Source organism: Cervus elaphus, chromosome 23 (genome assembly GCF_910594005.1).
Source record: "Cervus elaphus chromosome 23, mCerEla1.1, whole genome shotgun sequence".
Lineage (NCBI taxonomy): Eukaryota > Metazoa > Chordata > Mammalia > Artiodactyla > Cervidae > Cervus > Cervus elaphus.
The window spans coordinates 54230202-54254763 of record NC_057837.1 but is presented as its reverse complement, the minus strand read 5'-3'; the positions used below and the strand labels follow the sequence as shown (position 1 = coordinate 54254763).

General features: G+C 49.4%; 1 protein-coding gene across 4 annotated transcripts in view; it reads right to left on the bottom strand.

Annotated features, from left to right (window-relative positions):
• The window catches only part of DIDO1 (death inducer-obliterator 1), a 49241-nt gene extending 24720 nt beyond the window's left edge, over positions 1-24521 (bottom strand). The window contains exons 1-7 of one of the 4 annotated variants that reach the window (XM_043884622.1): positions 24379-24521; positions 6485-6658; positions 5780-5893; positions 4264-5101; positions 3129-3450; positions 1080-1292; positions 200-413 (exon numbers count right to left, since the gene is read on the bottom strand). In XM_043884622.1, the coding sequence (XP_043740557.1) occupies positions 200-413; positions 1080-1292; positions 3129-3450; positions 4264-5099 (1585 nt within the window). In that variant the 5' untranslated portion in view covers positions 5100-5101; positions 5780-5893; positions 6485-6658; positions 24379-24521. Of the gene's footprint in view, positions 1-199; positions 414-1079; positions 1293-3128; positions 3451-4263; positions 5102-5779; positions 5894-6484; positions 6659-16681; positions 16836-24378 lie in introns of those variants that run through there. The other 3 variants (XM_043884623.1, XM_043884621.1, XM_043884624.1) reach the window with 3 other exon arrangements.
• Positions 24522-24562: the final 41 nt, after the last annotated feature.

Sequence of the window (24562 nt, the reverse complement as noted above, 5' to 3'; positions counted from 1 at the left end):
GGAAATACTGACAGGAAGTCCCGACAGACTAAGGAAGGGTGCGCCAGGCTCAGGAGGCCTCCTGGCCTCGGGCAAGGGCTCCGATCTCTGCAGGTACAGCACCACACATGGCTAGAACTCCTAGCTCTGAACAGGCCCAAGTGCACGGCTGTCCAGAAAGACCAGGAAGGGTCCAGAGTTCCCCCTGGGTGATACATACATTTATACAACAGTGGCGGCCAGGGGGCAGCAGTCTGTTCTGGCTTTACTGCATTGTAATTGTGGTCGCTGGCCCAGGATGGAGTGCTGCTCTCACAGGCTGGCTCCTTAGTGAGGACCTCGTTCCTGGGAGGGGCCACTGCCGCCTTCTTCACTGCGTTTTCCTTCTTGTCTGAAGCCAGTCTCTTGTGCACAGAAGAGATTTTAATGCCTGCCTGGATAATCAGTAAAGCCCCAATCACTAGGGAGATCAGAAGTTAGCCTGCGCTCATTTTACTCGGCGGTGCAGGCCGGGACACACTCAGCTCCTGGGTCACCCCAGCCCATGACCTGCATGGGCCACTGCCCTAGCATCCTGCTGAGGGGCCAGGCTGCCAGGGTAACAAGGGGCTTTGGGGCGAAGCAGTGAAAGAAGTGCGAGCACAGCAGGCAGCGCCCCCGTGTGACACCGCCCAGACAGGGGCTGTGTGCACAACAGCACGTGGAGAGGACAAGCGCACCAGTGACACCCCCTGCACCTCCCCCACACACTCAGTGTGGGTACCCTCAGGGCCCGCTTCCCAACCCCGCTGCCTACACAGACTCCAACAGGGAACACTCGCTCCCAGGAGGGCTGATCTGCAGGGGGAGGTACTCTATGCAGCCACTGGCTTCTGTGTTTCTGTTAGTCCCTCAGCTAGAGGCAGAGGAAGAAAACATGACAACACGTGCCTCTTCGTAATTCTGACCAGAACACTGGTGGGAAAGGCAAAGGGTGCATGCAGGTGTCTGGGCCTCTCTGGGCCTGTGTACCTTCCTCTCCCTCAATCAACCTACCAAGCCTGGCACCTCCAGGCACTTTTGGTTTCAACTATGCAAATGGCTGGTCTTGGTCAACTTACTTGAACGCTACATTTTTGAAGAACGATTTTTTCTGGCTTTGTCTTGAGCTTTTCTTTTGCTTTGGGTTTCTGCTCCTTCCCTGCACTCAGGAAGCGCATGGTGGCTGCGGCATGCTTCAGGATGCAGTCGTTGCTGCAGTAGACCGAGTCGGGCTGCGCCACGCTTGAGCACCCAGGGCCGATGCACTTGGCAGCACCAGGCGCCTCCACGACCTGCAGGACCAGACACGGGTTCAATGTACTCACCCACTGGGCAGGCACCATGCTTTGTAAGGTTACTATTTACGGGGTACCGAGATTAACGCCTTTAATCATGTATGAATGATTATGCATAAAAATGTATCTGTTTATTCAAAACACATAAACCCACCTCTCCCCTGAGAAAGGGGTCAACCACCCTTCAAGCCCTGCACGGTGGGCAGAACTTTCAGAGGACTTCTGCTGCACACTTCTCAACACAGCGGGATTTCACACCAGAATTAGGTTCTGTCATTGAGCGAATGGGCATGGATTTTGCCAGTTCAATTAAGATACCAGGCAAGAGACTTTTGAGTTAGTCCAAAAGGTTTGACTAATCAGGTAAAAACCCTCAAAAGAGGAACTGAGCCTCCAAAAGAGGGAACACTCCACTGCTGGCTCTGCTGGGAAGGTGCCCAGGCCTGGGCTCTGCAGTCAAGGACCTCAAGCAATAGTCAGGACACCCAACCACACATGGATCTCAGAAACAACAGGTCCAATATCAGTATGCCACAATTGCCAGGAACATACTTTATATGCTAAGTTACGTGAAAGCAGACTGATGAGACCCCAGCCCCACTGACACATGGAGATCAGCCTTGTAAGACCGAGGACCCGGCTCAGCTAGGCCTGGGTTTCTGGGGTAATGGACGTTTATTGTCTAAGTCACTAAGTTTTGGTCACCTGTTATGCAGCAGGAATCTGGAAAATGACAAGGGCTGAACACAGCTGCTTGTGGCCATGATTACTAAAGCACATTTTAATGGTCAAAACTAATAATGTATGTGACATATACATCAAATGTACTTGAGCAAAATCTTTTTCCTCAAATAATGTACTTAACTGACTTCCCTCCACAGAATTCAAGTTCGACCCAGAAAAACACACTTAAGCTTATGTGCAGTCTCAAACACAGTAGTAAGATGATGCTCCCTGCTGACTTCCATTTCTATTATTTTTTTCTTAATTACCAGTTATTCTCATATTTCCACTCAGTGCCTCCTCACACCCCCAGGACAGGGTCCAGCCCTCAAAGCTAACTCACTGCAAGGGGGTGATGGCAAGGGTGCTGACATGGCCACCGCCAGGCCCCCTGCATGTACAACACCTTATAAGAGATGGGCCATGATGGTGGGGTGGGGCCCCAATTCAAGGAAGGCTTGGGGTGAAAACACACTCTGAGTACAACACTCGTGAGAGCCTGAGACAGTTCTCAAGATGCACAGAAACCATGGCCCCTGGACAAGACATGTGTGAAAAGAGCTGAGAAAGGAGAAAAAAAGAGCTGCAAAACACTGGTGAGTAGGGGACACCATCACAGAGGGCATATCAGGCACAGTCATCTTGTCACCCTGAGGAGCTGTGCGGCCACCATGGCTGGCCTTGGCATCTTGCCTTGAAGTGGGGACAAGACTACTGGTTTTCTCAACACAGGGCAGGCGATACAGGTGCACACGTGCTTCTGTGACTCGAAAGTAATTTTCTTAATACATGCACTTTAAGCTCAAGATGCAGGTCATGAGACCACTGAAGACTAATTTTTTAAAAAAATTATGAAATACATTAAATCAGTAATGACAGCACAGGAGACAGACACAGTTAACAACAACAACAGAAAATAGAATAGGCTATACTGGCCCTGAGCAGGTGCATGGCCCCAAGAGCCCACAGAGCCCAGCCCTATGCCAATCATTATAGGAAAAACCTAACTTTATCTCAGAAGACAGACTCTTTCAATCTTGATGTTTCTGCCCAAGGCAGTTGAGGGCTTACAGTCACCTCTACCATCAGCCTCAGGAAATAAGTACTTACGGGCTGGAATATCTTGAGTTTCTTCTTGCCACTTGGGTTTGTAGCTTTTTCAATTCTACCCTTAATTCCCTGGTCTTCACTTGACTTCTGCTCCACGGTTCCTATACTGGTGAAGTCTGTGCTGTCGGCACCCAGGGGTCCTGACCTCGTGTCCTGCATGTCTGTGGCTTCTGAGCTGGCCTCGTCCTGCACCTGCAGGATCGTGCAGTTGGGGCAGATGTAGTCTTCCCCATTCCTCTCCAAGAGCCGCCCTCGAGCCTCAGAAATGCCCACACAGTCACCATGAAACCATTCTTCACATCGATCACAGCAAATCATAAACCTGAAAGAAAACAACGGTCAAAGTGTTAAGTCGCTCAGTTGTATCCAACTCTTTGCGACCCCATGGACTGCAGTCTGCCAAGCTCCTCTGTCCATGGGATTTCCTAGGCAAGGATATTAGAGTGGGTTGCCATTCCCTCCTCCAGGGGATCTTCCCAACCCAGGGACTGAACCCAGGTTTCCCACATTGCAGGCGAACTCTTTACTGCTTGAGCCACCAGGGAAGCCAATGGTATCAGGAATGAAAAGGCAGAGACAAACTCAACTTTAAACTTATCAATAAGTCAAATTCCAAAACTCTTTAAAAAAAAAATTACAGAAACATGGAGCATAAAGAATGTTAGTGTGCCCTTCTCTCAGTTCTATTACCATTATACATTACCAAATGTACATCATCCTTTTCTTCGAAGGCACCCTGCCCTGAACCTCAAATGCCTGTCCACAGAATGGCAGCCACGCCTTTACGCCTGCCTAACTACCCAATGTCCACACTGTGCTCCAGTCACAGCCAGTCCAAGCAGTGTCCTGAGGGCTCTCTTGGATGGCAGACCCACTCTGGTGCAAGCCATCTCACCCATTCACTGCCATGGCTGGTGTGACCAGGCAGCCAACATACCACACCAGCCACCTCCTGCCAAGGGCATGGTTCTGGGTAGTGCCCGCCCACTCCACTGGTTTCTTTCTGACAACGACTTGCTCATCTTTCCCAACGAACAAGTCGCTCATTCAGGCCAGCTTAAGGCTCTCTTAAGAGAACAGCGAAGTCTCTGGCAGTTTCCCTGGCTCTGCCCCCCAACCCTCCCCCACGACCCACCTGTTGTTGTGAGGCTGGCGGCACAGGCAGTATAGGGCGCTGGGGTCGTACACCTCACACTCCGGCTTGTGCCGGACCGAGTCTGCAGCTTCCTCAGCTCTCCCTCCCGGGGCCACTCTCCCATCCGGTCGGCCCTCTCTGTCCTCTTTCGCTGCCTGGGCTGCAGCCCCCAGGTCGCCCTCAGGCTCCCGTGAGGAGGGCAGCGAGCCCTCCATTGCATCACCCGCCTGGACGTCCACGGTCTCAGCCGGGTCCTCCTCCCGCCGCTTCCTCCGCAGGCGGTTCTGGATGCCCCTTGTGGGCCGGTCTGTAGGCTCCTGCTCACGCTTCTTCCGCAGGCGGTTCTGGAGTTCCTTCAAGGTCAGTCCGTCACTGTCGCTGTCGGACGTGTCATCCTCGTCCTCACCCTCTCTGGCCTTCGCCGAGGAGGCCTGCCGCTGCTTAGCACCCGTGGAGCTGGACCTGGGCCCGCTCTTCCCGTCTGAGGCGCTCTCCACACTGCCCTCAGAGGCGGTCTCCGCATCTGTCGCCGGACAGGACGCTGGCTCCCCGGAGTCCTCCAGGGACGCGGGGGCGCTCCGACGGCCGCGGCGCCGCACGGTGGTCAGAAACTCCTCCACCCGCTCCGTGCGCTTTGGCTGCCGCCCACTGCGCCGCAGAGACGGGCTCTGCTGCTGCCGGGGCGACGGCTCCAGGGTGTCCGCCTCCGCATCCCCGGCACCCTCGCGCTTGGCGATGGTGGTCCTCCGGAAGCCCCACGTCTTCCGGAACTCCTTGCTGGTAGGCTTGATGGCTTTGGGCGCCTCCTCACCACTTGGGTCACCCTTCTCATCCATACCTGACAAAGAAACACAACCAGGCCACGTCAGGCATCAGCCAGGGCTGCGGTCCGGGCCTGACACCCATCAGCTACGAGCAAGCAAAGGGGGCACTCCCTCACACATGAGGAAACCCTCCCTACAGAAAGCAAAAATGATTCTACAGTGCAGGAGGATTCAGTTACGAACCCCATGCTCATGAGGAAAACCCAGCGAGCAAACTACATCTGTGAACATGTCCCTGACTGCTGAGGACAAGCATGTATACCGGAAGTCGAAGAGAACGAGGAATTGGGCAGTGGTGCTGCCAGGATGGGCCAGGATAAGGCAGCAGGGGTTCTCTGGCTCCCCGCAGGGAGACATGGGCCCACCTCCCACCTGGCTGGCTCCGGGCCCAGAACTCTGGAGCCCCAGGTAGTGTGAGACATCCATCACCCAACAGGGGAAGGGTGGAGATGGGATTGTCGGCACCCTGAACACTCAGCCCTGCTGAATCTGCCCAGATTCTAGAGCCGAGACTGTGTCGACACAACAGGGGTCACCAAGCTCTGCGCTCAGGTCCGCAGCAAGGACACTGAGCCAGATGGCACCTTGTGTCTCTATTTCTTCTCTCTTCTAAAAGGTTATTAAAGGCTCCGGTTTGTGAAAACTTCATTCTTATTTCAAATGAAAAAAGCCTGAAAACATACAGTATATACCTTAAGAATTTTTTCCCCAAGCTGTACAGGCTTCAGTTACATTTAAATGCTAATGACAACTCAGATTTTATGCCACGTTCCATCCCAGGGGAAGGACTCGTACAGAATGAAAACCTTCAAACAGAAAACACACAAAATTCAAAGTCACACACCATGGAACTCTCTGTTTGGTTCCCACCAAGTGGTGTCACCTCCCATCCCCCATCCAGGCCTGCAGCCTCCCACTCTGGGCCTGGGCTCACACTCTGTGACATCAGCACCCGTTCTGTGACACTGCGCCCTCAAGGGCCACGCCACTGTCCTGGTCACCCAAGGCTTTCTGCAGGAAGGACTCTCCTCTACAAGATACAGCCCTCACCATCAAGAATACACGTCACTAAACTAAAGGAACATTCAATCTAATGATTGATTAGACACTCTTGGGCTAAAGTTTAGAATATTTCAAACAAATATTAATGGTACACCAGTTTTTATACATATATAATGCCACTTCTGAAATAAAAACATGACATCAAAACTTAAAATTGTGTTGTTGGCATTTAACATACTATCAACTGTGGGAGTTTTGCAAAAACAAACACCTGTGGTTGACAATTTGTTATGTAAGTGAATACTGAAACGTCTCTGGTAAATAACATTTGGATGACAAAAGACGCATCAGTACATCTCTGGTCAGTAAGCTCTCAACACTACTGCCATTGTTACCTGCCCCACACAGAAGCATGGGCACTTCTCCCAACTTCCTAAACCCAGCACAAACAGGGCCGTTACAACCTCGTGGCACAAGGAAAGCGCCAGGCCCCCAATGCTGTTGTCGTCAGCCACTGTTCACAGATCACAAGGCAAGTTATCTTGAGACTGTGTCCACGGAGTAAGCTCCTAAAACAAACAAACAAACAAAAAAAAACAAGTTTAAAGATCTAAAGCAACCAGAACTAAAATCACATTTAAGGAAAAAAAGGCACAAAACTTTCCAAGCAATCTCGTAAGTCTACATGATGTGACCTACAAAGACATTTGTCAAGTCCACAAACATGGCCCCCTCCTCTAAGGACTTTTTTTAAAAAGGGAAGATGTATACTTTGACTACACGATGAAAGCAGGGGCTGGGACAGGCCATAGTTGGCACCCTGGTGGAGAGGGAGCTGGTGGTCAAGTGCAGAGGCCTCAGTGGGCGGGAGGATTTCAAAATCAGTCATTGGTATCAGCTGCTTCCCAATTACAACCCTACTTCTGATGGACCCAGGCCAATAAAAACCAGAGGGAGAAACAGGAACAAAACATGAAAAGATGAACAAGAAAATTATACATGAAAGCAATTATTTAGAAATTCTTAACACTGTAGCTCTGTTGTCATTTTAGTTAAAAATCTAATAAAAAGATTTCAGAAGATTAATGTTATAATTATTGGACATCCCTGTGGTAGCTTATTCTTTGTGTATTTATGCATTTAAAGAACATTTCTCCTCCAGTCTCCTCAATCAATCATCATACCTAAATGCTCCACAAACACGTTTTTGTTTCTAGGTAAATCCTCAGTATTAACATTTTTTAACACATTTCACATTCTATACCCAAGACCAGTGCCTGCACCTCGCCTCGCCTCTTCCTGGCTTCCTCGCCTCCCTCCAACTGCCTCCCCTGTAACTGTGGTCTCCTTAGTGACCTCAAGACAAACATTCCATTCCCTCCTTTTAAAGGGACAGGGTCCATCTCACTCTGGCCACCCCCCATTGCCAACACCATGGCCACTGCATCTCTTTTAAGTGGTAAACCCATTTCAAAATGAGAAACTTCTCAGAAGGTACTGGAAATAATTCTTTTATATTTCACAACAATGAAAAAAGTAAAGAAATTAGGATGTTCTCAGGAAAAAAGTTTTTAAAATTTATGCTAATCTAAAAAAATCATGCCTTTGGATTTCAGTTCTGAAAAATCAGAAAAGGAAAATCCAGTTACTTCTGTTAAGTGGAATGAAATACTTAACTCAGAAAAGAAAATATAATTTTAGACAATTTGATTCATTTTTCTTGATTTTATACTTGCAAAATCAATTTCATGATTTCTTCACAAATTCAAACATAAAATTTCAGGTCATGAAACAAAAAAGTCTATCAAGACAAAAGAAAAACAAAACCTCTAAGATCAAGGCAAGTTTAAAAAAAAATTGTTACGTTCCTAACACAACTTAAAGTAGGTCCACATACAACAGCAGGTCACCAAACAGTGGTCACACTGTACCAGCAACAACTACTCCAGAGAGGAAAAGGACGGTAGGCACTCCTAAAACTGGGAAAGAGAAACCCAGAGGCGAACACTGGATACACTAAAATGTACAATCTTAAAGTTTCTAAGTGCAAATGTCCTCTCAGTTGAAAACGGTTCCATTTCCTACTAACTAGACAAGCAAATACCAGTGAGAAACCATGGGTTCTGCAGGACCTCCTGGACATCAGCACCCAAGGACAAGTGGAAGCCCACTTCCCAGGCAGCTCTCCACTCCAACTTTTTGTTGTCGAGGCCCCGTGATATCCCTAAAACTTGAGGACCCCAAAGAGCATCTGCTCATGTGGGAATGTATATTTCCAAAATTAAACCCAAGACAGACTTTCAGAATTGCGGACATTCCCTCATACCACAGTAAACCTTGACAAATTGCACTTCCACAAAAAGCAGTTGTGACAGAAACCTGAAGCCACATCTGTGAACTCTGCACACCTTCCTAGGCTTACAGCCTAGCCATATAAAACTGTAAGGCACTCAGTGCATCTTGTGCCCATGTGCACACATGCAGAGCCCACAGACTGGCACATGTCATTAGCCAGTATGAGACACATCTGCTAATGCCAGCGTTCATCTCCTGAAACATTTTTCCTTACTGGGAAGCCATCAAGCTCATGGTGGCAGATAAAAATTTTTCAAAATTCTAATTTTCACTTAAGCTGGCATTTTTTCATCAGTAACAAATACTGTCAGTTGCTTTCTTCAAGACTCACACTGTGTATCTTTGAGAAAACACCTGCCACATTCCCGGAAAATGCAGTCCAGCAGCGATGCTCTGCGGGCACCTCTGTCCCCTTGGGGGGCATGCTGCCAGGAACCTCTATGCCAGTGGCACATGCCCACTGGTGGGACCTGCTCACAAGGCTGTGACCCTGGACAGGGTTTCCGAGCCTACCCTCCAGAAGGGTTTTGAAACATACCACGAACATCTGTAACATGACATTTCTAGTTGCTTAAGGACACGCTGGATCCATGTCAAGCAGTAACATGTATTCACACTTTAGGGTCAGAAAGGAACAAACATTTCCTTCCACAAAACTGGTCTAAAACCACCACTTAATTTTCCCTTCAGATTGTCCAACCCTTGAAAAATGAGCCGCCAGAAATGATTTTCTTAAGAACAAAAAACATGCTCTCAAACAACATGGGTGACACTGGACTCTACAACCAGGTACATCTGAAGGCTCAGCTTCTACAAACTTACAACATGCAAATAACCACACCTTGGTCATTTAAAGATGTTCAGGTCTATGGACTGAGAGTTCATTTCCGAGACACTTTAAGTTATAATATATAACTGCAATGAAGCACCTACTTTCACAGTACAACGACCAAACAGCTATGTTTCTCAAGAAGGTAACAGGCAAGCACACATCTGCCCTGCCCTACATGGCAGCAAAACAGGCTGGTCCTCGAAACCTCACAACAGCGAAGTATTTCCAACTACAGCATTACCTCATTACTCTGGGCTGTGCTAACTTACTTTATGGTTCTGCCAGGTGAGGCCAAGGTTCACAGCTACTGAGATTTCATGTTAAGTGTCTTCCGTCTCTGACTAATTCTGTGCTGTGGATGAAGAGGGACTGAGAAGATGCTGAAAGTTCTTTAAACTACCTACCAGGAAAAAAAGGCAAGCTTTCCCAATTAATGCCCCTTTCACTATTCTGTTTTTATTAACAGGGCAGTCACTACTGATGGCCTGCCCAGGGATTTCAGATGAGAAACACCCTGAAGGGTGGGTGTCCTCTGACCGTGGGTGACCCCATGCTCATCTTGACTCGAATGTACAGATGGCACTTCAGTCCTTCAGGAGCCCCGTCAGGATAACCCTGAGGTTACTAAAACTACCCTGAAGCAAAGGTGCCCGCAGCACGGTAAGCTTCTCAAGAGGTAACCACAGAGAGACATCTAGGAACAACCCTGCTGTTTAATATTTCTGAGGTGTTTTTGCTTTATAGGTAGGTATGTGGAGAAAAAAACAAAACTTTTTGCTTTTTTTAAAACCTCGCTGGGATCGACGTCTCCCTAGGCCAAGCTCCATGAGGTCAGGCCCCCAGCTCCCTGTGTGCAGGGGGGCAGTGGCCACTCCAGTGTCTCTCCCCAGTTTCTAGTGAAGACACAGGCTTGTGACCAGATAAGCCACCTGAACACATTGAGGTCACAGAGGAAACGAGGCTCCCCGTTCTCCACAGGGCCCTGCCACCGTGGACAAACTCCTGTGGTGGTCTGCACATCTGCACCCCCTGAGCCCTCACAGATGGGGTCACTGCCCTGGCAAGAGGCCCCAGAGCTCACCCATGGCCCTGCCACCAGGATCGAACTGCCCCAGCACCCTGACCCCAGGCCCCCTGCCCCTGGAGCTGCAGAAAATCAAGTCTACTGTGTAAAACCCCCTGGACAGCACTGGGATGGAGTGCCAAATGGGCGCCACGCCTCCCCTTCCCCAACCAAGACAGAGGGCAACAGTGACTGTGTGGTCACAGCTGGGACCTGGGCACGGAGTACCTCCCAGAACAGCCATCCATGCAGGCACCCCAGCAGCTGCTTCCCCTGCATCTCCAGGTCCCATGGCTGTTAACACAGAACCTTGACCCTCCAGCTCCCCACTGCCTGCCTATTGCTTTTGTATCTACAACGGTCCATCTGGATCCCAAGTGCATCTGGGTTGGCTAATCCCATGGCAGGGGCAAGATCCCACATCACCCACAGTGCCCAGTGCAGGCCCTGACTCTGTCTCACGGTGGAGGAGCTACTAGTTAGGGTCCAGTGGGAGGCTGTGGGTGAGGAGAGAACGTCGCACAGTAAAGGCAAAACACCCTCAGGTCAAAAGACCCGAGACCTCTTCACCCAGTAGGCACCTTGTCCGCACTCCAAGTCTCTCATTCCAGGCGGTCCACTGTGAGGGAGACGTGTGCACTGAACCCTCCTCACTGGGGATGGCAAACTGGCCGTATTCCACTCTTCCCCCAAAGCAAGGGAAGGGTTGAGACCCCCGCATTGTAAGACACTGCCTATCTTCTTAGCAGTAATCCATTCCCCAGCTGTTAAAGTTGAGACAACTGTCTTTTTCAATTCTCATTTCTCAACAAGAGCATTTCTAATCATGATCTGGGCAGAGGTTCTCAAAGTGTGGCCCCCCCGGACCTTCCAGCAGGCCTCCAAGGTCAAACGATTTGTACAACACTACTTAGCAAAGTGACTAAACAATAACACGAACGTGTTCTGTGACTTTTCAGGGGCAGGGTAGTTTTTCAGAAGCTAAATGATGTTGGCGTGATGATAGCTGGAATGTAGAAGCAGGCAGGAGAATCCAGCTACTGTTCCCTTGCTTAAGTCAGACATTTAAAACCCCAAGCCACCTTTCTCATTGTTTCTTATCTTGGAACATAGTTTCTACAGACTGTTATGTTATGTTATGTATAGTTATGTTAATATGCAGGTGTTTAATAGTATTTCTAAGTGAGGAAGTAAACTTAATGTCTCATTTTTAATGCCAACCATGAGAAGTATCAATAGACAAAACAGAAACAAAAGCCCTTGGGGTCCTTGTTAATTTCAGGTGTAAAGGGGTCAGTCTGAGAACTGACAGCATATACTTGACATGAAGGGTGATGTCAGATGGCTGTAAGACTGCAGGGCCGTGATGTGAGCCTCAGGACACCACCTTTCCAGGATTATGGAGAAGCACTGATCATGAAACTGCAGCATTCAGAGGGACTGCCGCCCACGTCCAAAGAGCAAGTGGTTGGGGAGAAACAAAGCATGCTCTCTCACAAGCATCTGCTTCCCGAGTGCAGCTGCAACTCATGCCACAAGCCATGGGGCAAGCACGATGCTTGGAGACCACGGACACGCAAAGTCCAGATCCACACTGTACGCTTCAGCTGGAATTGTCCTCTTTCTCTGAGATTAGCAGAGGCCAATGTCTAGGTCTGGGGTGGGGGAGGGGGAGGTGGTGGGCAGTGGGGCAGGTTCGAGCTTAAACAAAACAGTTATAACAACAGGACTGTCCTACTAATTTTTACAGATCCACACAGAACTTAACTTGATGCAACTCCCCGCCACTGCCACTGCTGCCCGGATGGGGACGTGCTGAGAAGACCACTTTACTACTAGAACACCTTGTGAAAGGGCCAACTCTTTTTAAATTACAACCTAAAGAGTCAATGGGTAGCGCAGTACTAACCTGTCTCGATGGGGCATCTCAGGGGGACCACTCCCCCTGGTGCAGCTGAGCATCCCGGGTTCTGACCAAGGGAGTCAGCAGTGTCCACCCTCAGTGACTACAGCATGACCCTCCCAGGTTAATGCCTAAGTCCCAGGGTGTCCCAGACTTCAATCCCAGCTGCAAACCTAACAGCTAGGCATTCTGCCCAGGCATATATAGACAACTATGACCTCAGTTTCCTAACAGGATACCTGAAACGACACAGCATCAAGTACCAGTCAGTGTAGGATAAATGGCAAGTTTATGAAAATGACAATGTCTGCTTGTCAGTGGTTGGGAAAACAGGCCCTCGTGAATAGTCTGTGAATATTTATTTATCAAGGGCCCCCCAGTGCTCAGCACAGAGCAGGCAGCATCTCTGTTCCCCACAGGGGTGGCTGCTTCATTGCGACCTGGCAGAGAGAACTAGGCAAGAGCAGGTGTGTGTGTTTATGAGGGTGCTCCCAGCATGGACACAAACCTATGACCATCACCAGGAGACCTGTTTGAAAGAAATCCGGAAACATTCACGTGATGGTGTTCTCTACTAAGACTGTAATGAGAACAGGATGAACCCCAGAGCCCCTGCCATGGAAAGAGCCCCACGCCCGTAAGTGGAACAGGAGGTTACATCCAGTTCCCAGACATACTGCCTACCCCCCCCCCACCCCCCAAAACCAAGCTCACAAACATGTCCACAGCCGTAACTGGGCTTCCAGAGGCTGCTACTTTCTGGGGTCTCTGCTTTCTTTATATTCTTGTATATTGTCTTGTTTTCTATGTATAAATTTATCTTTGCAACCCAAACACATTACAGCTGGCTTTATACTGGGGGAGGCCCCATTTACCTTCCTGTTGTAAAGGTATATTAATTATCACTTACACGTCTGCATCAGCATATGAAAAACAAAACCACAGCACCGAAGTATCAGCACCCAAGTCTGATACCCGTGTGAGAGAAACAGCTGCTTTACAAACTGGGCTCCCCATCTGCCCACAGCTGATAACCAACATATAACTTATGTTTGGCCTCTGTGTATGCAGACTGTGCTGTACCATATAGTACTTACTACTTAAAAGCAGGCCCTGTGCAAGTGGACCTGGATAGGTCAAACCTGTGTTGTTCAAGGATCAATTATATGACTCAAAAAGAGGAAAAAAACTAAAAAGACAGTCGCCATACTGTGCTGTGTGCTTAGTTGCTCAGTCGTGTCCAAGTCTTTACGACCCCATGGACTGTAGCCATACAAAACAGTGATCCACTCCTGGACATATATCTGGAGAAAACTCTAATTCAAAAAGATACATGCACCCCAACATTCACTGCAACACTATTTACAATAGCTGAGACACAGAAACAACCTAAATATCCACTAACAGATGAATAGATAATGCAGATGTGGTGTCTGTATGCAACAGAATATTACTCAGCCATAAAAAAAGAATAATGCCATTTATAGCAACACGGATGGACCCAGAGATTATCTTATTAAGTCAGAAAAACTACTTACAAAACGGCAATAAACTCAGACATAGAAAACAAAGTTATGGTTACCAGATGGAAGTGCATGCTTGGGTAGGAGGATAAATTAGAAGTTAAGGGGAAAAAAAAGGCCTGAGCAAGAGACTCCAGGAGGTGTGAGCACGTCACATCAAGTGAGGACTGTTTGGCCCGTCCCTTCCCAATTAGTATGTGCCCATTAACTGTTAATCGTGGAGATTCTGCAATGGAATTAACACACATTAGTGGATGCAGGCCATAAACAGGGTCATGTTAGGTATCCATTGTTAAAGACGCCACCCATCTAAGTAAGAAGTGCACAAAGGACTGTTTAAGGAAAGTTTTCTTAAAGGTTTCCCAAGGCCACCAAGTATGTGAGAAATCAGTCTGCTATTGGAAACAGTGCCATTTCAGGGACCAAGGATGAGTGAGTCGGCCTGTGAAAAACTCAACCCTGGTTCTCAGGAGCCAAGTGGAAGGAAGTCACCAGGGATCTTGGGACAAGTGTGTAAAAAAGGAAAAACACGTCCTGTTAACAGGAATATAAAACCACCAGAACCTGGAACATCTGCAAAACACATACGAAAGAGACCCAGTCTGTGGGCTGCCTGGGAAGGGGGTCAGCACCTCTGAGGCCTCTATGGTCATAGAAAGGCTTACAGTGTCAACAGCAGGTCCCACAACTCCACAGTAATAAAGAAGATGGGATCCCAAATTGCCACTCCAATCCATCCCCTCCTCAACACGAAGACAAATTCCACCTCACGAAGGCCCACCCAAAGTACTGGGCACCATGACACACTTCCTCACCAAGCCATTGTGAGGTTCACACAGGCATGTGTGCTGTGAGGGGCATGGCTGGCCAGAAAGCAAAGGTCACTGTGGGAACTAGCAGACAGTAAGGAGAGCGGCCAACTGCACAACTTTTAATTTGTGCCCTTTCTTATCAGAGCATAATTCACTTCACTTGAAACAACCTGAATAATCAAATACTAATAAAGGATAGTTCTTGGTGGGAAATCAGAACTAAGTTAAAGATACACCTTATTCCTAAACTCATTACTAAAATAAGTCTGCAAGAACACAACCAACTAGGAAACAGAATGCTTAGGAAGTGCGTTAGGCAAGGAGTTTCACAACAGGGTTGGGGCTGGGTCTTCGCAGGTAGCCCTTGACAGATCTATGCCATGTTAAAAGCTGGGAAAAAATGGGCCAGTCATACAGACAGTTATATCTATTCGCCAACCCCAAGTGCCAAAAAGGGCCCCAGGCTCCAGGTTACATGGCTGGTAACCGTCCTAGTTCCCTGTTGCAAGTCTCCAGGCCTGTGAAGGCCACCCTTCTGGTCTCTGCTACAGCCAGGGTGCTTGGCACACAGGATGCAATAAATATTTGCTGAATACAATGAGAAGTCTTCCTAAAGGTCACAGATCTTATTTCTTTAAAGTCTCCAGCTAAAGCACCTTCCTTGGAAGCACGTTGAAACCAAACTACATAGCTCTGAGAAAATCGAAGAACCTTTGTCTGGGGTTGGCCCAAAGGCTCAGTTAGAACCCAGGTATTCCATCTTGGGCAAGCCCAGCTTCTTGGAGGTTAGAACACAGAACAGGTACAGAAGCATCGTAGTCACTGAAACGAATGAGCACACATGAACTGCTCAGAACAGGGTCAGCCTGGGTGGACTGCCCACTGCGAACTGTTGCCAAATGGAGGCTCAACCTCCCCCATACCAACCAACAGATACAATGAGGTATGTGAACATATAAACACATTGAAAAGATCTTAACATCTGCCTTTCCCTCCTGCAAAATGCCCAAGATCATGAGGCTCAAATCTCATTCCATCAAGCGTACAAATTACACGGATGTTACCTAAGACCAACACACAAATTAAACAGTATCTTAAATTTCACTCACATGCTGTTGTTGTAAGGTCTCATCTCTGAGCTCATTGATTGGGGTGCTGGATTCAGAGCAGAAAACCTGCCCTGACCTCCAGGGTCTCCCAAGAAAGAACAGAGAGAAAGCAAGAGGGTGTGGGATCAGGACCCACAGGCCTGAGCCAGAAACGGGATGGCGGGGCACATCTCCCGAGGAAGATGAAAGTTATCCCTTTCTACTGTGAGGTCGACCAAAGGATAAAATACAACATAAATTTGAATCTTATATCAAATCGACAAGTGGCGCAATAAAAGCTACATATCTGCATTTTACGGCTAGGCACATACTCTTTCAAAAAATGAAACCCGATTTTCTGAATCTTTTTTGTTGTTCTTTGCTTCACATAGCATCAAATACCACACAACTGTCCTAATGTTATCCTTTACAAGGATAGTCGACTAGAAACAAGCGAAACAAAAGCGACAAAAACCACACGTTACGGTGGGGAAAAAAAAAAGACCGGCAGGGAAACTTCACCTCCCTTAAAATGTCTAGAGAAACTACCCTGGTTTAAAAAAAGAAAGGGTGGGGTGGGGTGGAAATTCAACCCTAGGCAGAATCATTTCCTCGGACCAGCAGCTAGACCAGGAACTTCTAGGAAAAAGCATCGCCCCGCTCTAGGGTCACCCCGCTGTGGGTCACCGGGCGGCGTCCTGCTGGCGCACTTCAATCCGTTCCGACCACGACCCGGCCCCTCGGACACGCCCGCAGCGAGTGGACCGAGCCCGGCCCCTTGGAGTGGACCCTGCCCAGCAGGCCGGCGCCCTCCGCCCCCCTCCAGCCCACGGCCCGCGCGGCCCTCCCTTCCCCCTCCCCGCAGCCGCCGCCATCTTCTCCGCTTGGCAGAGCGCGGCCGGGCGCGGGCCCTCCGGGGCCAGGCTGGCTGGCCCCTCAGGGCCCGCCATCCCCGCCCGTCCCACGCGGTCCCGCGGGCGGCAGCCCCTACACCCGGCGCCACGGCCGCCACTCACCGTGGGCCGCAAGTCTCCAGGGTTTCGCAGCCATTTCCTCAGAGCGCCGCAGAGTGGGCGGGCGGGGTTGGCGCCAGCCACCGAGATGCGTGAGGTAGAGGGGCCGCCCGCGCTCCCAGTGGAGGGAAGACGCCGGCCACCGAGACGCCGGGGGGTAGAGGGGCCAGTCATTGCCCGAGCAGCGCCCCAGCGCGGCGGGCGGAAGGAGGAGCCCGGCCCAGGCCCCGCCCCTGCCCTGCGCCGCACGGTGGCCGAGTCCAAGGCACAAGGCTGGCAGCTTAGGCGGCGCGGCTCCCGTCGGCCACCCTGGGCCCAGCTTGTGGCAGAAAAGGCAGGGACCCGGACGGAGGAGCAAGGCGCCGCGCTCCTTTCCCGCCGGACTGCGTTCCCAGATTCTCTGGAACTCGAGCCCGCTCCCTACCGGGCCAAACAGCTCAGCGCCGGGGCAGTTCCAGCCTCAGAGCACACAACCGGGCACACCTGCCTAGGGGGGATGCAAGGAAAGGGATCTGACAAATGATAACCCTCCACCTGGATTTTCTTCACTCAGTGCTAATATCAATTAACACCCCAGCACCTGTGCGTGCTTACTCGCGTTGGACTCTGCAACCTCATGGACTGCAGCCCACTAGGCTCTTCTGTTCATGGGGATTCTCTAGTCAAGAATACTGGAGTCAGTTGCCATGCTCCTCCTCCAGGGGCTCTTCCCAACCCAGGGATCAAACCCTGAACTCCAGCATTGCGGGCAGATTCTTTACCGTCTGAGCCACCACGGAAGCCCCCCAGCACCTGCCCCTCCCCAAATACTCAACAAACAGACCTCAGAGGGGAAACAGCTGCTACCTTGGAACGCTGGCCTCAGGACAGTAACTCCTTGGCTGAAGGCCTTTTGTCTCTATCACTGCCTCTACAGCTCCCTGCTTCCACATTCCTTACAAGCAGGAACCCCTTGGCAAAAAGTGCCCTGTGTGTAGTAAAGCTGTACCCAAGACCCTACAGAGGCCTGCCAGGTGCTTCCATAGGGGAGTACTAGGGGCCTGGGAGCAGGTGTGCTTCTAAATAAACATCTGGAAAGACCACACTGCCTGCCAGGCTCTCAGAGAATGCCCCTTTTCTTCAAAGAATTCCAACACAGCTTGTTTCTGTTGGTGTGATTCCATTAGGACCACTTCCATGGAATCTTGCACAGACTAACTTCACACTCCAACATCTTGACCGTCTTCAGGTTTGTCCCAGACGAGTGTAGTGAGTTCAGAAACATGACAGATTGAGTTGAAACTGGCTTGAACCAGCAGTATGATCTTGGGCAAGCTGTCTGTTGAATGGGACTCATGCTGGGGTACAGGGGAAGCTCCCTGCAAAAGGCTCCCTAAATGGGAGCTGGAATGGGGAAACCCCACCCAGCATCTTTGGCTGAAAATCTTTACAAGAAGCAAACCCAGCAGCAATGTCTTTCTACAAGGTGGGATTTTTTTTTTTTCCAATCTGTGTTGTCTTTTCACTTTTTTTTTAAATTATTTTAATTGGAGGCTAATTACTTTACAATATTGTAGTGGTTTTTGCCATACACTGACATGAATCAGCCATGGATGTACATGCGTTCCCCACCCTGAACCCCCTCCTACCTCCCTCCCCATCCCATCCCTTAGGGTCATCCCAGTGCACCAGCCCTGAGCACCCTGTCTCATGCATCGAATCTGGACTGGTGATCTATTTCACATATGATAATATACATGTTTCAATGCTATTCTCTCAAATCATCCCACCCTCGCCTTCTCCCAGAGTCCAAAAGTCTGTTCTTTACATCTGTGTCTCTTTTTAACTTGTGTGCAGCTTCAGGTGGGCACTGGGTCCTGTGAATGACACCGAGGATCGGGCTACCGATGGAACAGGAGGAAGCTCTGGGCAGAAAGCTCAGAGGACAGAAAGGAGACCCCAACAGGAAGCCCCACCTGTGCCACTACAGTACTTGGGTTGGGGGTGGCAGCTCAGGTGGGCGCTTGGGCAGCAGAGGAAAGGAAACTGCACATCCCCACCTACCCCTGCAACTGGCCTCCCTTTCTAATCTCCCAGCAGGAGCTGGCCGTGACCATGGGCTACAGGGTTCAGAGGCATCTGCCACCTGTGGGAGGAGTCAGGCCCTTGTCCTTCTACAGCCTCTTCAGGTAATTCAGTTCACCTGCTGTCACTCCTCACAGGAGCTGCTCTTCCCTGGTGAAAAAGGCATTTCTAGAACTGCAGTACTTTTAGTTGAAGTCTACTAGCTAAGAAGGGGCTTCCCTGGTGACTCAGATGGTAAGGAATCTGCCTGACATACAGATCTGGGTTTGATCCCTAGGTCGGGAAGATCCCCTGGTGAAGGGAATGGCAACCTACTTCAGCATTCTCATCTGGAGAATCCCATGGACAGAGGAGCCTGGCAGGCTACAGTCCACAGGGCTGCAAACACACGAATGAGCAACTAACACTTTCATTTTCAGCTAAGGAATACCTTCTCCTAACAAACTTACTTTAATAGCTAAACCCTGAGGAACAAATAGGTTTAAAAGGAGTCTCCAATTGTCTCAAATACCCCAAATACACAAATAAAAATCCTGAAGTTCAGGAAACTGACAACAACAGTGGTTCAGAGGTTAGGAAGCTAAGCAACCTTCCAGGCCTCAACGGGTTTCAGTCTTTGAGGAAAAGTATGGGAAAAGTACGATTGATGCATCCTCATCATGTGTGGACACCAGGTCCTGCCACCAACACCCATGAACAATTCTGAGAAAATTTATGAAGGCAGAAAAGCACAACTGGAAAAGTCAGCAATCCTTTTTAGAAGACCGTTTCCTGGTGTTCGGCCTCCTCTCACCCCTGAGTTAAAGCCCAGTGGAAAGCAGGGTCCTGAGCAAAGCACCCCTCTCTCCTCGTGGTCAAGTGCAACCCTGAGAGACAAGGTAGAATGTGTCAAGACCCTCTCCAAGGACAATTTACAACCAGATGAGGCAGCAGCCAAGTTGCTTTATTGTTACTCTTGTTCAGAATTCAAGGGTGAACAGGCTAGCACCCACCCTGCAGGCAGGCCAAGAAGGGGTCAGGAAGTTGGGGTCAATGGTGGGGCCCACTGCCTGGCCCTGGGGCAAGGTCCCCAGTGAATCTGGACCCAAACTCAGATGCAGTTCTGGGCTGGAGGGGAGATGTCTGGGAGAAGAGAGGAAACCAAGGGCCAAAGTCATGGTCCCCTTAGCTCCTCCTCCCTGGCCTTGGTCAGCGTTGGGTGTTTCTGAATAGCTAACGCATGTGCCCTCTAACCCCAGGGGCCATGGGCTCCAGGGCGCAGACTTCAGAACAACGCTGGTTACTCCTACCTTTCAGGATGGCTCCTGATACTGAGACTACTGAAATATTTTAATAAGTATGAGGCATAAGAACTGTATTTCCTTGCTGGCTAGTTTCATCTTGAGTCTCTGAAAGAACACACCAAATAAAAAAAGACAAAAAAATCAACTCCTTTCACAGAAGAGCGGTTTTGACAGAAAAGCAGTTTAAGAGTAGAGCAGACACAGCACGTGGGGTGCTGCCTCCACCACACTGTGCCTAGATCCAGCATTTCCTCACAAGCTCGTCCATCACACCAGAAGAGCAGGTGACAAAGGAGAAAGGCGAAACAGGCCCACAGATCTGAACCGAATTCCGAACGTGGCTGGTGAGCAGGAACAGGAGCCTCCCTCCACAGGGTGGGAGGGGATGGTCAACTGAGACAGGAAGGTCCCAGAGCAGGGCCGCAGCCGCCAGTCCTCAGACACAAGAACGCATTGACAAATAACTGTTGTTGTTTAGTCTCTAAGTCGCGTCGGACACGACTCCATAGACTGTAGACCGTCAGGCTCCTCTGTCCACGCGATTTTCCAGGCAAGAATACTGGACCTGGTTGCCATTTCCTTCTCCAGGGGATTTTCCTGACCCAGGGATTGAACTGGTCTTCTGCACTGCAGGTAGATTCTTTACCATTGAGTTATCAGGGAAGCCCTAAGTAACTGTACTGGCTAAATTTTAAGAGATTATTTTTTCCAAAATTAAAATACTTGAAAAGTGAAAGATTCACGAAAGTCAGATCTAACAGTGGCTTTTGGGATTTGTCCAAAAGAGAGAGAAAAAAAAAACATGTAATTTCCTGTGCTTGCCTGGATCACAGAAACTAAATGGTGAAAGTGAGAAAAGTGTATTTCAAGGAAATCTCAACAAGAATAACACAAGTCGAGCTATTAGGAAATTTCAAAAAGATACCCAAAAGGTTTTATTCTTAAATTTCAACAAATCAATATAGGAAACCAAGAATGTTGTCTTTTACAACTATACATAAAAATGAAAAATCTTGGGATTCTGTCCGGCATACAAAAGTTCCTCTCATTCCGATGGAAAGTAAAAGCATTTAAAAGAGTAAACATAAGAGGATTTTAAAGTCATAAAAAGAAAAAAAAAACAAAATTTGGCAAGTGTTTTTAAAAAGGAACACATGGTTATCAATTGAAACAATGGCTCATCTTTATTCAGTGTTCTATCTCCCATATCAGACATCTGATCAGAACTGGGCTCATGCAAAAACAAACCAACCAAAACCAAACAAAAACAAGAAACCCCTTAAAGCATATACAGATAAATTTTCAATAGCTGTGCACATATATATTATAGGTGTTTATATACACACGTGCATGTGTCTGTATCTATACCAATGTAATTATCAAAGCCCTCTCCAGGCAGGAGGGAAGGAAATGGAGAGTTTCAGCAGAGATGGTCTGCAAACAGCCCACTGACTGGACAGGGTAGGTAACTGCCACTCGAGCTTGCTGCCTGTGCCCCACTGTCCAGCCCAGCCTTCAACCCACCCCATGTGTTTTAGGTAGCACCAATGCTGGACACAGTTTATGTTACATCCTCTGCAGGAATTAAAAACGCAAGAAAAATATTACTCTAAAATATTACTTTACCCATCGAAAGCAACTGATGACATAACCAGTGCTTGCTGGTTTAGTCATATAATCCAGAAAGGGAAATACAGTCCAGCAGGGAGCGGGAGGGCGACCATCTCAGACCCCATGACACATGCTTCACAGGGTCTTCATTCAGCTAATTCATCTGGATACATGCAGCGGAACTAAAGAGTAAAAACAGTCTTCCTTACTCCTTTCAACAGTTTCAGGATGAACCTGAGAACAAGACCCTGAGTAAAGTCAAAGCTATGGCACTTGACCTTTTGGAGTTTACTGCCCACTAGTGGTAAGGACATCTAGCCATTACTGATTAGACAGCATCACCAACTCAAAGGACAGGAATTTAGGAAAACTTTGGGAGATAGCGGAGAACAGAGGAGCCTGGTGTGCTGCAGTCCATGAGGTCAGTAAGTGTCGGACATGATTTAGCAACTCAACAACAAGAACCGATAACAATTCTGAGCAGCAATGTCCAATCAGCTTATGCCTTACTCTGAAGAAGCAGGTTTGATTTACCAAATTCCCTGGAAAGCAGGGCTCCAGCATTCAGGGGTTTGACTTCATGCTTTGATGGTTTGAGAGTAAGACAGAAACACCCTCCAAAACACTGTGGTTCTGTAAAATGTGCCTGACACCTGGTCGTTGAATAGTCCAGGATTTGATTAAAGGAGGCAAGGTGTATTTTATTCTCAAAACACATTTCACTTTAAAATAATTCTTGCATGCTCCTTTAAAACTAATAAACCTTAACAACTCTCCTTAAAGAACTGCTCAACTTCCCTGGTAGTCCAGAGGCTAAGAATCTGCCTGTCAATGCAGGGGACGCCAATTTGATCCCTGATCTGGGAAGATCCCTCATGTCTCAGGGCAACTAAGCCTGTGCACTACAGAGCCCACACTCTGCAAGAGAAGCCACTGAAATGAAAACCCTGCACACCTCAACTAGGGAAAACCCTCAAGAAGCCAGAAACTAATAAATTTTTTTTTAACAAGGGACTGCTGATCTGTGATTCAGCGCCATTCTCAACTTCTTCCGCTCTCATTCCACCCGGACTGCTGCTTCCCGTCCTTTGTCCATTTCCGCTGAGACAGCTTTTAGCGAAGGTCTTCACCCTCACTCACTCATCTGTTCCTCCACATTCTCAACAAGTATCTACGGAACCCCTGCCACACACTAGTAAGTTTCAGCTCTTGTGAGGGTCACATGTTGGTGGAGAACTGTGACACTATCAGGCATCAATGACGTAGAATGGTGTGCTGAAGGCAACGAAGGGATTGTTCAGGGACCAGGGGAACACAAAGCGGTGGAAGACACTCTGCTTGTCCGGATGGTGTTCCCACTCCTAGGCGCCTAGGAGTGCTGCACACAGACCCATCTTCTGAGAGCCCAGAGGAAGTGCAGGGTGCTGAGGATTTCAGCTGCGCTCAGTCTGCACAGGCAACTGGGGGAGTCACTGATGGGTGTGAAGAGGGGGCCAAGGACAAGAGAGATGACCCTGCCTGCGGTATGGGTTTCAATAGGAAGCCAGTATCTGGACAGAATTAAAGCGGAGCAAGACCACTTCTGGGGGTGTGGGGCCATTAACCTATGACCCGCAGAGAAGGCGCAGCTGAACCTTCTTTAGACTGGAACACCCTAGCTCTTTAGGGCACCAATTTATGCTTGTGCACCCTTGAAAAGAATTTTAAAAATCTGCACCCCTCACCCACTGTAAAGCTGGTGTGTAAAGTTGTTCAGAGGATTAAGTGCCTGAAAAGTATGTAATTGCAGACACACTGTATTTGCATTTTAAATAGATTAGGGCCAAAGCTTTGGACTTGCAGATTTAGCTCAGTTCACTGACGGTAAATTTCCACAATTAGTCGTCTTTGTCTAATCTGTTTACCAAATTGCACTTACTTTCTGCAACAAGTCCCACTGCATTTCCACGCAATCACACGAAACCATCTAACCCTGACTTTTAACAGGAAGACACTGGAGTTCATCGGATGGAATAAAGGGCTGTCCCTTAATTTCCTTCCCGAAGGATTCTAAAATCTTTTAACTTGACTCTCCAGCAACTGGAAAATGGGGACGACAGAGGATGAGATGGTTGGATGGCACCACCGACTCGACGGACAGGAGTTTGAGCAAGCTCCGGGAGTTGGTGATGGACAGGGATGTCTGGCGTGCTGCAGTCCACGGGGTCGCAAAGAGTTGGATACGACTGCGCGACACAACTGAACTGACCTGGAAAATGAGACCCTGCTCTGACGTAATCTGTCCTTTTCTCCCGTGGACGCACAATAATAACCGAATAAAAGCGTGAATGTCTTCCTGCGCCTCCGCGACCCCGGCCGCAGGGCAGGAAGATCCCCCCGCTCCTCGAGCAGCGGCCGCAGCACCTCGAAGCCCCAGTTGCACGGGCCTGCGGTCCCCGCCCAACCTGAGCGCGGATTCTGAACCACGGGCGGGAAAGACCGCCGGGCCCCTGGGAGATTCCCCGAGGGCAGGTCTGGCCCTGTAGACTTGTTCTGGAGCGAGCTGGTGTGCGCTTCCCGCCGCGGTCGCGTGCCCCGGAGCCCACCCCAACCGTCGGAACTGAGAGCTCCCGCCGTCCGCACTCGGGCGGCTCCTCCCGGGCCTGCGCGAAGGCAGGCACCGGGTCGGGAGGGTCCCCTCCTCGGGGCTGCGCGGAGCACCGGCGCCTGTACCCCCTCCCCGCCCCATGCCCTCGGGCTTACACAAACGACGGGAAGGACGCTGGGACCTTAGCCTCAGTCTAGATGTCGCCGTCCCGGCGCGAAGTTCCCCTACAACGACGCCTCCACGGCGGCCATCTTAGCCAGAGGCAGCCGATGCCTTTTGACTCTCGCGCCAATCCGTAGAGCGAAGGCGCCGTGAAGAGAGTTCTGCGCAAGGACGGAA